The 13,518-nt window shown below is 32.7% G+C and overlaps 1 protein-coding gene across 3 annotated transcripts in view; it reads left to right on the forward strand.

The window, feature by feature from the left end:
- The first annotated feature begins 5,722 nt into the window (after positions 1 to 5,722).
- The window catches only part of LOC111044482, a 114,800-nt gene continuing 107,004 nt past the window's right edge, over positions 5,723 to 13,518 (forward strand). For all 3 annotated transcript variants that reach the window (XM_039442276.1, XM_039442277.1, XM_039442278.1), the window contains exons 1-2: positions 5,723 to 5,848; positions 10,120 to 10,300. In XM_039442276.1, coding sequence (XP_039298210.1) covers positions 5,846 to 5,848; positions 10,120 to 10,300 — 184 coding nt within the window. In that variant the 5' untranslated portion in view covers positions 5,723 to 5,845. The remainder of the gene's footprint in view (positions 5,849 to 10,119; positions 10,301 to 13,518) is intronic.

The raw sequence follows: 13,518 nt of genomic DNA on the forward strand, positions 1-13,518 counted from the left end.
TTTGCTGTATTGTAAGCTATTGTATATAAGTGTATAAACCAGTATATATTGTAATCTACATAAATAAAGTACTCAATCAATCAATCAATCAATGAACTAATTGTAATGTAACATGAAGATTCTCAATTTACCGAAGATGGATATAGGCTCATTTTCATTTTATTAATCAATTAATCTCTATTCAATAGTTAAAAAAAAATCATTCAATTTGCGATTTAAAGATTCAAACAGTAGAAGCCCAACCAAACATAGCTTGGTCTACAGTGAATTCCACGTTATAATGACAGTATTTGATTGACATTGGTGTTGCTATCCTTGTCTATTATTCGACAAACATATAGCGCTATCCTTTCTGAACAGATAGCACTATTCTTTCTAGCTCCACAAAGATGCCAGATCGTTTCTAACTAGTAGTTCTGTGAACAGTAGACCTCGCGCAGTTATGAACCACAGACTCCTCTTATACTGTCCATCAGAGTAAATCATGTCTGTATGTCATGTCGGCGAGATATCGGAGTGAAAACGGCTAATGGCTGTTGGGGTTGGTGTATCAAAAATGCTGACATCAAAAGCTAATCTCTTTCAAGATATACTGACAATAGGTCAGCCCGAATTGAAAGCAGATAAAGGTCGAGAGACAATACTATGTTATTTCAGTTATTAAGAATTAATCGCGTGCGTTATTGCATGGAAATTTTGTGGCATGCAATCAATAGTCCACTCGACAGCTGATTTTTTACCAAGTTACATTGAGATATTAATTGCGTGCCTCATTGCATGCATTTTATAATCCACTCGACAGCTGATTTATGATGAATAATTCTAAAGTCTGATTTGTACGGAAATATTGGCGTTCAAATAAGACTTTTTCCTTTTGTATTATCCTTAAAATGCGAAATTTAAAGAAACCTTATGTATACATGGACGTGAAATTCAAAAAGGAACATACATGTCAAATTTCATTGAAATCTATTGCTGAGTTTCGCTGTAAATGCGGAACATCTATCTATTATATATATATATATATCTATATATATATATATATATATATATATAGAGAGAGATAAGCGAAATGGCACTCACTCACTCACTCACTGACTGACTGACTCACTCGATCACTCGCAGAAAATCTACCGGACCAAAAACATTCAAATTTGGTAGGTATATTCAGTTGGCCCTTTAGAGGCGCACTAAGAAAAATTTCCAAAGATACGCCCAAAATTAGCGTTTTTTCAGCGTTTTCTCAGCTTTATCGATAACAAATGAAGAGAAAATGTTCAAATTTAGTAAAGAAGCTCAGATAGGGTGTAATAATGTAGAAGGAATTTGCAATAAAATCAAAGATACACCTAAAATTAGCGTTTTCCAGCGTTTTTTTTTTTTGCTTTTTCTCAGATTTATCGAGAACAAATGAACAGAAATTGTTCAAATTTAGTACAGAAGCTAAGCTAGGGTGTAATAATGTTGTGTTAGAAGGAATTTGAAATAACGCCAAAGATACGCCCAAAATCTGCGTTTTTCCAGTGTCTTTTTGCGCTTTCTCAGCTTTGACTTTCTGATGGAATGAAGCATGCTCAAATGAAAAATGCAGGCGAGCGAAGCGAGCCCGCTTACATCATTTTTGGACGATCCAGTCGGGGGTCCAGGGTGCGGAGCCCCCTGGCTAGATTGATTGATTGAGTACTTTATTTATGTAGATTACGATATATACTGGCTTATACACTTATATACAATAGCTTACAATACAGCAAAATTATAGATGAATTTACATAATATAGACTAAGAAAATAATTATTAAACTGTGTATGATATGAAAAAGTAATTTGTAATATAATAACTATAGATAATTATATTGTTATGCATCCACATAAATTGGCGGAGCTTTGGACATATAATGTCCATTCTTCGGAAAGAATATTAAAAATATCCTCCCCACTAACTCTCTACCAAAACGTTAATTTAATTAATTAAACTAAGGATTTATTTATTAATGGAAATATTGTGAAAGCTTTAATTAATATAAATATTTAAGAGAAAAAAACAGAAAATTGATCAAATTATTGATTAATAAAATGAAGTAGGCTGAAAGTAGATCAGGGTAATCAACTTTCAGTAATATACAGCAATATGCAGTGGATAATTAAAATAACATGAGTTTATATTATATATATATATATATATATATATTAGAAGACAGAGCCGAACTAACACACGTTTACTCACTCAACATAACCAAGAGAAGGAAGTGGCTAGATGGATATGGCAAGCGAAGCGAGCCTAACGGCTAGTATGAACATGAATATAAACAAAAATATAAACATAAAGAGAAATGCAAAACCGTCGACTTGAATCTTAGACCTCACTTCGCTCGGTCAACAATATAGAAATGTGATTAATCAACAAACTATTCAATCTCAATTATGAAAATGTATTATTCAATTACTGAAAGTTGTATTCTATTGACAGATAAAATATAATTGATTAATTTTAACATGAATGAAAAGTTGATGAAAAGGGTACCTCTTATACTTGGTTAGGACTTTCTATCAACTGCGTCAATTCTTCCCTGTAAATATTCTTTGTGTAATGTATTTCTATTGAATGAAAAAGACTAAGAAATTGTCAAAAAACCACTGATTTATTGATAATTAGAAAGACCGGTTTCGGTTATTACACCATTGTCAATCTCTGATAAACTCTATAAACTCTGATAAACTCTATGATAAACTAGTTCATCAGAGATTGACAATGGTGTAATAACCGAAACCGGTCTTTCTAATTATCAATAAATCAGTGGTTTTTTGACAATTTCTTAGTCTTTTTCATTCAATATGAATAATTACCACAATATCAACTTCTCAACTACACAAATAATGTATTTCTCTTTTTTCAATAGTAGGCTGGAATACGGAATCTCATGTTATGCATCTACCTTCATGTCTCATTTTAAAAATCTTATAGTCCTACAAAAATCAATTGTTAGAATAATGTTTGGTGCTAATAGACGGACGCATACTTTCCCAATATTCAGGTTTTTTGGAATTCTACCTTTCAGATACATGTATGAACTGAAAGTTTTATCTTTGTTTCATAAAATGAGTGGGGATAGGAATCAAACGGGGAATCTTGAACAAAATCAGCAGATAACTAGGCAAACTACAAGAATGCTAATCAGACTCCCCAAACCAAACAGCACTACCTTCCAGAGATGCTTTTTATTTCATGGACCAAAATTCTTCAATATTCTCCCAGATGAGATCAGAAAACTACAGAATCTCAAGAAATTTCTAAAACAAACGAAGAGTTGGCTATGGCTTCATTCACCATTAGAAGTAGAACACTTATTCAAAGTAGTAAGCTGATCGAGAAACACATGGTGCTAATATCTAATCCATTATTGAATATTAATTTCAGTGTAGTATGGCCTTTTTACTGAAGTTACTTCTGTATCCGTTAAAGTTTAACTTTTGCTTTGAGCTTTGATCATTCATTTTTTCCTCCCTTGTCATGAATTATGTTGATGCAAAAATTATACTGGTGATTTTTCCTCCCATTTTTTCGCAGCTTGAACTACATTTCATAATAATTATAAGTAGATTTAAAGAGAGGAAATGCTACAATCAATCAATAAAATTACTTGATGATGGTGATTGAATGTGTGTGTGTGTGTGGTGTGTGTGTGTGTGTGTGTGTGTGTGTGTGTGTAGACTTTTTTCTCCTCTTATTTCCCGATTATACCTCAACTCCTGCTCACGGACAAGGGCTTCATGAAGCACTTTGTGAGCAGTTATTGTTCACATTATTATATTTTTTTTTCTTTCCACATACATGATGGTATATTCCCTCAATAAAATAAGAAACAAATAGAATATTATTGTGCAATACTATATAGTCACGTAATTATATATGGAAATATAAATAGATTCTTACAACATGTGTTACGATAAGGTATTATTGTATAATGATTGCTTCAATTTGTAGTAACTGTCATATATGTGTAATATGGAAACAATATGAATAAAGTTAGAGAATAAAGTTTGATATGACATAAGTTTATACCGATATCAGCCCGATATCTTCTTTAGATGAAGGCAGTGACAATGGGAACACTGTTTTCTCTTCACTGTCATTATAACGTGATTCTCACTACGGGTGAAAACGTAGTGTAATTGGCAACACGCGCCTTCATGATTGAAAGGTTGCGGGTCGAGACCAATTAAATTAACTTCACTTGCTGAGGAGTTTCAACTTCAACTCTGATGAATATTATCCTCGCAATGTTGACAAAATAATTATTGTATTTTTGGATGTTTCCAGGACATAAGGATATTGCATTCTACAACACAGAATTGTTCCCGGTGCAAAGCACGGGTTACCTGCTAGTCATGTAATAAATATATACTGCATAAACCCTACCAATAACTATAATTGACCAGCGAAGTGAGATCTAAGATTCAAGTCGACGGTTTTGCATTTCTCTTTATGTTTATATGTTGCGCATTTACGGCGAAACGCAGCAATAGATTTTCATGAAATTTTACAGGTATGCTCCTTTTTGACCGAGCGAAATGAGGTCTAGATTCAAGTCGACGGTTTGGCATTTCGCTTAATGTTTAAATGTTTAAATGTTTAAATGTTTAAATGTTTAAATGTTTAAATGTTTAAATGTTTAAATGTTTAAATGTTTAAATGTTTAAATGTTAAATGTTTAAATGTTTAAATGTTTAAATGTTTAAATGTTTAATGTTTAAATGTTTAAATGTTTAAATGTTTAAATGTTTAAATGTTTAAATGTTTAAATGTTTAAATGTTTAAATGTTTAAATGTTTAAATGTTTAAATGTTTAAATGTTTAATGTTTAAATGTTTAAATGTTTAAATGTTTAAATGTTTAAATGTTTAAATGTTTAAATGTTTAAATGTTTAAATGTTTAAATGTTTAAATGTTTAAATGTTTAAAGTTTAAATGTTTAAATGTTTAAATGTTAAATGTTTAAATGTTAAATGTTTAAATGTTTAAATGTTTATTTGTTTATATTTTTATATGTTGCGCATTTACGGCGAGACGCGGTAATAGATTTTCATGAAATTTGACAGGTATGTTCCTTTTTAAATTGCGCGTCGACGTATACACAAGGTTTTTGGAAATTTTGCATCTCAAGGATAATATAAAAGGAAAAGGAGCCTCCTTCATAGTTCATACGCCAATATTAGAGTAAAAATTTGACTTTAGAATTATTCCTCATGAATCAGCTGACAAGTGATTACACAGATGTGTGGAGAAGCCAGTCTATTACTGTATTTGTATAAGGTCTATAGTTTCAATCAGGTACTTGTGGAAGATAATACTTCGTGAGGTCTACTGTTCACAGAACTACTAGTGTAATCAATCAATAAAACATTTTATTCATCCTTAGACCACATAATACCTCATACTCCTTTCTAAATTCCTAAACTCCCAGATTCATATTTATGTATTTTATTACTTGTAGGCACCTGCTGTAAAATCTTTATTTTATAATTATAATTATATTATATAGTGAGGTATCATTTTGAAAACTTTGCATTGTGAATGTTATTATTGAAATTGTGTAAAAATATGTAACGTTCTTGAATAAAATTCTCATTTTTAACGCTTCACCAGAATCGTTGAAATTGTAGATAAATGCTGATAAGCTAATGGTTGCTTGAGTTGATAATCTCAGTCGATTGCGATAAGAGCTAATTTAGCCCTGTATTGAGTGGACATCACAGTATCGTTTCTCAGTGCTAAGTTGTCTGGTATATTGTAGGCCTTTTTGTATGCAATTGCAGTCAATTGAACACGTTACTTGATCTTAGGAACAATGGTAAGTCAAACATATTCATAAACAGCTATTTATTTATTCGAAATGCACAATATCTCACAAAGATAACAATGAATAGAAATAATATCATCCCTTCAAGGTACAGCTTTTATTTCAGTGAAAAAGCTCTATCGAAAACATTATGTACCAATCATCCAAATGGCGACTATTCTGAAATTATTTGAAACGAATTTCTCTACAAAACATTCACGATTGGAGTATATTTATTGTATTGTTACAATATTATTTTGTAACTATACTTTTTTGTATAAATAAATTTGAATTTGAACGGATAGATAAGTTTATTTTACTGTTTACACACTATTCCTAACATTCTAAGTTGGGTACATTACGGCATAGACACAATATATTGTCACCTTTTTCCGTTATAAATTATTCATTAGTATACAATCTATTGTTTCAATCGGGTATCATCAGATGTTTTAATTAAAGCTGTATCATTACACAAACTTGATAATTCTAGCGTAGGCTCACTAGCTCATATACATAATAATGATATGATGTTTAATTGCATTTTTAATTGAGGTTTAATTGCATTTGTAATTGAGTTTTAATTGCATTCTCGAGGATATAAGGCTGTGTAGCAGCTATAAGTTATTTGTTTCAAAGATAATTAGGACACTGGTAGAGGCTTGTCCTTATACCATTGAGGAGTGTTTTAGAGCATTCATGTGACTCCATTCTAAAAATGACATGTTGTATGCCACTTGAGCACCGCTCAGAATTTGTGGCGTCACACAACAAAAATATAATAATAATAATGATAATAATTGACCGAACGTAGTGAGGTCCATGTTTCAACTCGGGTTTTCTTTTGTCTGTCTGTGTGTAACGCGATTACGGCCAAACGCGTTGATAGAATTCAATTAGATTTGGCAGATATATTCCTTTTTCAACTGCGCGTCGATGTACACACAAAGTTTTTTTGAAATTCTGCATTTTAAGGATAATATGAAAAGAAAAGGAATTCCTCCATACTCTGATATCTCCATATATCATCTACTTTGAAGATAGGATCAATCAGACTACAGAATTATTCATAATCAATCAGCTGACAAGTGCATTCATTGCATGCATCACACAGATCAATATTAATCAATAATAATCAATACTAATCAATACACAGCCCATCAGTATCAATATTCTCACATTTGAAAAACAAATTTAATGGGTGATTGAAAATAAAAAAAAAAATGGTTGAATGAACTAAATAATTCTGAAGGAATTATAATATAATATCCTTGATTTGAAAAAATTGTTTTTGAAATAGTTGAGAAATATTTTTATCAGATGGAAATATTATAATGGAACTGGATAGATTATCATATGGGATACAAATTCAAACGCGAACTGAGTTTACTAACATAAGTAAGTTTTTGATCTTGGAGAAAACGAATAACAGTTTTTAAGAGTAAATTATGATTCAACTGTGAATTATTGTGATTCAAGTGAATCAACTAGTATATGTGTCATCAGATACTTGTGGATGAGAAAACTGCGTGAGGTCTACTGTTCACAGAAATACTAGTGTATAATGAAATACTACAGATATACTAATGCTGGAACAGTAAAACAGGGTATTCTGAAGTTATGGACTCAAGTTTTAATGAGTTAGTCTGAAGATATACCTTATAAAATTTGATATAATACTACCTTTATTTTATGGACTCATCATTAATATCAACTGTAGCGAAATTGAATAGTGCGTGTGGTTTCTAGTCTTCAAATCGTCCAGTTCATTCAAATTTTTGAACTTTTTGTTTATATTCATCACACATGACTTGTTCAAAACTAAATATAAAATCTGATTGTTTTCGATTTGATTTTCTTGTTATCTAGTGTAAATTACTCAATTCGATTACAGTTATCTTGTTATCTAGTGTCCAGAGAAATACTGACAAATAAAGGAGTAAAACAGGGATGCCCAATTTCACCTGCCCTCTTCAATATGTATGTTTTTGAGCTTATGCATGTGTGGCAGCAACGCGTTGACAAGGGTATTTCTCTTACTCGCACTCATATGAACCATTTAATGTTTACGGACGACACAGTAATCATACAGGAATCTGAGGACAAGCTACAAATTGCAATGCATAAGCTCAACCTAATAAGCGAACTTTTTAAAATGAAAATTTCGGCAATCAAAACGAAAATCATGGCTTTTAATGGCAAGTGGCCGATACGATCAAAAATAGTATTAGGAGACAGGATTCTGGAGCAGATTTCAAATTTCAAATATTTAGGCTGCGACATCACATATGATTACGACCAGGATGTCCAAAAAAAGATATCAAAATTCAACCTGGTATGCGGAGCAATCACTCGATCCCTTAAAGGTTTGAGCCCGGAAGAACACCTTGATCAAATTTCATAGAGCCATGGCGATACCCACTTTGACTTACGGAAGTGAAGCAAGGGTGCTGACAAGGAAGCTTGAATCAAGAATACAGTCAGCAGAGATGTGTTTCCTTAGACAAGTCAAAGGATGCACAAGTGAGGATCGGATTCGGAATGAAAATATAAGAAGAGAATGTGATGTCCAACCAGTGTTGAGTTTGATAAAAACATATAGAAATAAGTGGTCAGATCATGTCCTTTATGTCCTTAGAATGCCTGAAGACCGTTTCCCATTGAATGCCCTACTCCACAAGCCAATAGGCAGAAGAAGTATTGGTAGACCGAGGAAGAGATGGACGCCGGAACAGGCTTGAAAAGCCTAATCCATGACGATGATGATGATGATGATGATGAAATCGTTTAATTCAAAATGTAACTCATAGAATCTATATTTTTTACTGTGTTGTATAAATCGACATAGGAACAGGATTGGGATTAGAATTGTTGTTCCTCCTCGAGTGTTATTTTGTACTTAATGTAAATAAATGAATTAACTATTTTCACATAGTATCTTTTGATAGGCTAGGTTGTTTGTACTTCAGCGCTTGTTCATAGTTGTACCGTTTTCTTTGATTGAAGAAGATTCAGTGACTTGGTATAGATTAAAATAATGGTTATTGATAAATCATAAAAATCATATATTTTATCATCGATTTGAGAATCATCATAGAGTAAAGATAGCATAGGAAGATATCCCATGGTATAGGTAGTTTATGTTTCAACTTTCTAGCCGATATCTTGTTAGATCAAGCCGATTAACGTCTACTACTGTCTATTATTACTGTTTTGTTAGGATGATGCCCGGTTGCAGAGTCGTTAGATAAAATCAAACATAGCTATGTGAGACATAGTTTGAAATCTCTGACATAAATGGTTGGTCGTTGCACAGTCGTTTGCCGAAGCCCATTTAGCTATATCTCGAATTAGCATCACACATAAGTCACACTGCAGCTCTATTCACTTTTTTCCGTACATGTTTCTATAAAACCAATGGCTTGGCGTCGAGGAAAGTTTCAATCGACATCACTGTGAACAGACCTAAAAGACTTCACGTAAAATTGATAAACAATATGGCGACTCTTGGCTTTTGGCGAGATTTCTCACTATATTTAGCGATTTGGAGGTTATAAACAACTTAAAAAAACATTACTTGAACAAACAAAACTTTCATACAGATGGTAAACATCTTTCAAAAAAGCTATCACAACCTCTAAAATTCATTTTGCGGGAGTAGATATTGGATTTAACAGCACGACTTCGGGCCCATAACTTAACAGACCATTTTTAGCTATTGGAGGCATAAATAAGCTCTTTCTTACGACTGTGCAACGAAACCATGTGTCTAATTGGCCTTTTTCGTTTTAAGGGAGCTATAGTTTACTTTGACATCTGTGCAATGGAATGTGAATTTATGGCTTTGTAAATGAGTTAACTGCCTGTTTTTAACTTGATATGTGACAACTCTGCAACCGGACATGAGAGTGTAAAGACGGCACAGTATGAGAAGCTACCGGTGTCATAAAGCTTTTCGGAGAAGAACTACTAGGACTATCGGCTTGAGTGAAATTTGAAACATAAACGCCCTATATAATGAGATATCTTCTTATTCTATATTTTCTCTATGGTTACACATTTGTGATTGAAAAATAATCAGTGACCAAGTATTGATTACTGTAATAGTTACTAATAAACAATAAAAATCATGAGATCTTACAATAAACCATAAAAATCTGAGATTAATTGAAGAAATTATTTTACAAATATGTTCTTCAATCTATCATTGAAACTGATTCTATATTAATTGATTCCAAAACCGATTTATATTAGTCAATAATTATTGTATTACAATTTTCTAGGATCTCTCCATTTATTGTTTGCTTCTCATGAGTGCATCAATTCTCGTTGGAATAAGTGATTGCTCCGAGATGAATGGTGATTTGAGTCTTTTCCTTGAGAGAAGATTACAAGAGGCAAGAACGCAACTCAATAGGATAGTTATGGACGCTAATGGATTCCTTCTGAAAAGATCTAAGAGAGGTGAGAAGAACTCCTTCTACCAATCACGTTCTCTATACTTCTTATTCTCAGTTCATAATTTGATCATTTTCTTAAAATTTCAAATCTGTTACTGAATAAACCAGCTATATAAAAACAGCACGTGAGGTGTACACTGTTAGGCTCAACTCACACTTCGGCGACTCAGGTCGAGAAGAGACTCGACTCTAGTCGAGAGCATATGTTTCCAAATGGTGACACTCAGACCAGTCGATTCTAGTCTCCGCGACGCCACCATTTGAAAACACATGCTCTCGACTAGAGTCGAGTCTCTTCTCGACCTGAGTCGCCGAAGTGTGAGTTGAGCCTAATCTATCAAATGGTGGCCACTAACGACATGACAAGTGTGTTGAACATGTGTGTACACACATCCTCGTCATGCATGTTGTGTCATCAGCGAAAGGCTGCTAGCAATATTTTTCAAGGTTTTTGTATCTCCGATTTCTTGTTGTTCACTTTTTCTTTGTCACTTTATTTGAGGTTGAATTATTTTTGTAGCATTATAATTTATTATTTTCCAGTGGTTTAATTATTATTATTAGCTATTAATTCCATGTTAGAAACCTCTCGCTGATGGCGAAACTTGCATGATGAGAATGTGTGTGTGTGTGCATGACAAACATCATAGCCATCTCTAATACAAGGCCCCGGCCTACGATATTGCAACATCGCAGTGTAGGCCTAGAATCTAATACATGATTGGTGGAAAAGATTAAAAAAAATACCAGCTGATTTTTTTCACCAATCATGTATTAGATTCTAGGCCTACCTTGCGACGTTGCAATATCGTAGGCCGCCGCCTTGTATTAAAGGTGGCCATGCAAACATGCATGTAGGAAATGTTCATGTCTTACCGTTAGTGGCCAGATTCAGAAATGACTGTGATTGAATATTAAATCGCATAAATAAAGAATTCTGGCCTAACACAGCCCGTCTATTGTAGAGAAGACAAGTCCACGGGCAAAGCCACACAAAGCGTTTTATCAGGCACAGGGCAGGAAGCTCTCCGGTTGGATTGGATTGGAATCAGCTGATAATCAGCCAATCGGAGAACTTCCTGCCCTGCCGACTCCTCTGAAAACGCCTGATAAAATGCTTCGTGTGGTTAGGTCATAGAGGTTTATTTATTTATTTAATCATACAGAATTACACAACTTACAGAAAAGTTTGATACATGAATGTGTATTTTCATTTGATTAATGTTGAATTTACATTTTTAGATATGCCAATTTAGATGTACCAAGATATTCATGTAAAAATAATTGCATTATAGAATATACTGTAGTTAAAATGATGTACCTTCTAACAACAATGAAGGTCACAACATCAAATTTAGACCATCATCCGCGAAAAAAATAGAAAAGGATATTAAGGAAAACTGAAATTAATGCAAAATACGAGTAGATTATTATTATTTGATAGCTGGTATATTATGAAGTGAATTGATGAAGTCATTGACTTGAAGTTCAACATAATTTATATTATGATTGATGTCAATATAAATATAGCGTTTAATGGAGACGTGACCCTAACCCGTATCAAATCTAGGTCAGAGTCATCCCTAAAATAGGTTATTGATGTCACCACCTCACCACTCTCCGTTCTATAAGGAGAGTACAGCCAATACAGAAAGAAAAAATAGTGTGGTTCTATTATCTATATAATAAGAGAGAGTAGGGTTGTGTTTGTTCGTGTGTTCGTTTGTTCGTTTGTTCGCATCAAAACATGTCAACTTGTGGATTGCATACTGGAAAAACGGGAATGATTTAGATCTCCAAATTTTGAACATAGATTCTAAAAATATCAATCTCGTGCACCTGGAAGCCCAAATTTCAATTTTCCTTCTAGATTTTTCATAATTAATGTTCAAAATTCATTAATAGTACATACAATTTCATAAAAAAATCACCAAATCATATGGTGGAATTAAAAAATATTATTATACAGGTATACAGGTGTAAAGTAGTATAGGAAAATTATGTTTGACGCATCATCACGTCTGAACTACTGGACTGATTAACTTGAAATTTTGCATATAGATTCTTGCTTAACCGGGGATGGTTACAAACCTATTTTAAATTCTTCAATATTTGATTACATCAAGTTTTCAGTTCAGAACATTTCTCTTAAAAGGGTAATTAGAAGATAGGTAAGATTAGGGATCCTTTTCGAATGATAAAAACAGGTTTTCCGTCACAACCAAATTTTTTTTCGCCATTTTGGAACCACCACTTTGGATTCAACTTCTTTTTTTAATTGAAAGGTGGTCATATGATAGGATTTCCAGAGAAAAGGTATGGTGAAAACCGGACATTGATATCTCAAACCTTTCAAAATTTATTATCATTCATTTCCTTTATTATAGTATAGAAGATGATAGATAAATGGATACGTAATAAAGACGTATACACGTGTAGAGGATAGGGAAATTATGTTTGACGCATCATCACGTCTGAACTACTGGACTGATTTACTTGAAATGCAGCTTATAAATTCTTAATCAACCGAGGATTCTTATAGGCCTATTTTCAATTCTTCTGGATTTCATTACGTCAAGTTATAAAATAGACCCTTGCGAAGCACGGGTTACCTGCTAGTATCCCATAATATGGTAAAGACATAATTATTGTAAAGACATAAATCTGATCCACTAAATTCATTCATAAATTTATTAATCTATTGATTTATTACATGAACAGTAAGGTAACAAAGGAATTAACAGAGCCACCTACAATTTTATTATTGTACAATTATTATAAAAACTATAGCGTTCAAGTTATATAAAAATAACTTAAGTTATATTAAAAGAGAGTAAACTATAGAGAGGTCCACGCTATAATGCTATAATGGTAGAATATGATTAGCAATGGTGTTGCTATCCTTGTCTATCATTTCACAAAGCAGATAAAGAATTTTTTCATTTCATTTCATTTCATAGCAGTTTATTCTTCTACCTCCTAAACGTTGCCAGATCGCTTTTCAACAACTCAGGAATACAATTAATTAACAAGATATTTCATCTCAATTATTAAAACCTATCATTAAATCACTGAAAATGTTACTTTCTTGACGTATCATTTTAAACAAGGATGATAATTAATATTTCATCAGATATACCGGTATCAGTTAATTCTATGAAAAGCAGTGGCAAGGCAGAGAATCGGCAACGGTGTTCCTCTATCTTCCTACAATTCCATTGT

The sequence above is a fragment of the Nilaparvata lugens genome, chromosome X, assembly GCF_014356525.2.
Source record: "Nilaparvata lugens isolate BPH chromosome X, ASM1435652v1, whole genome shotgun sequence".
In the NCBI taxonomy this organism is placed as follows: domain Eukaryota; kingdom Metazoa; phylum Arthropoda; class Insecta; order Hemiptera; family Delphacidae; genus Nilaparvata; species Nilaparvata lugens.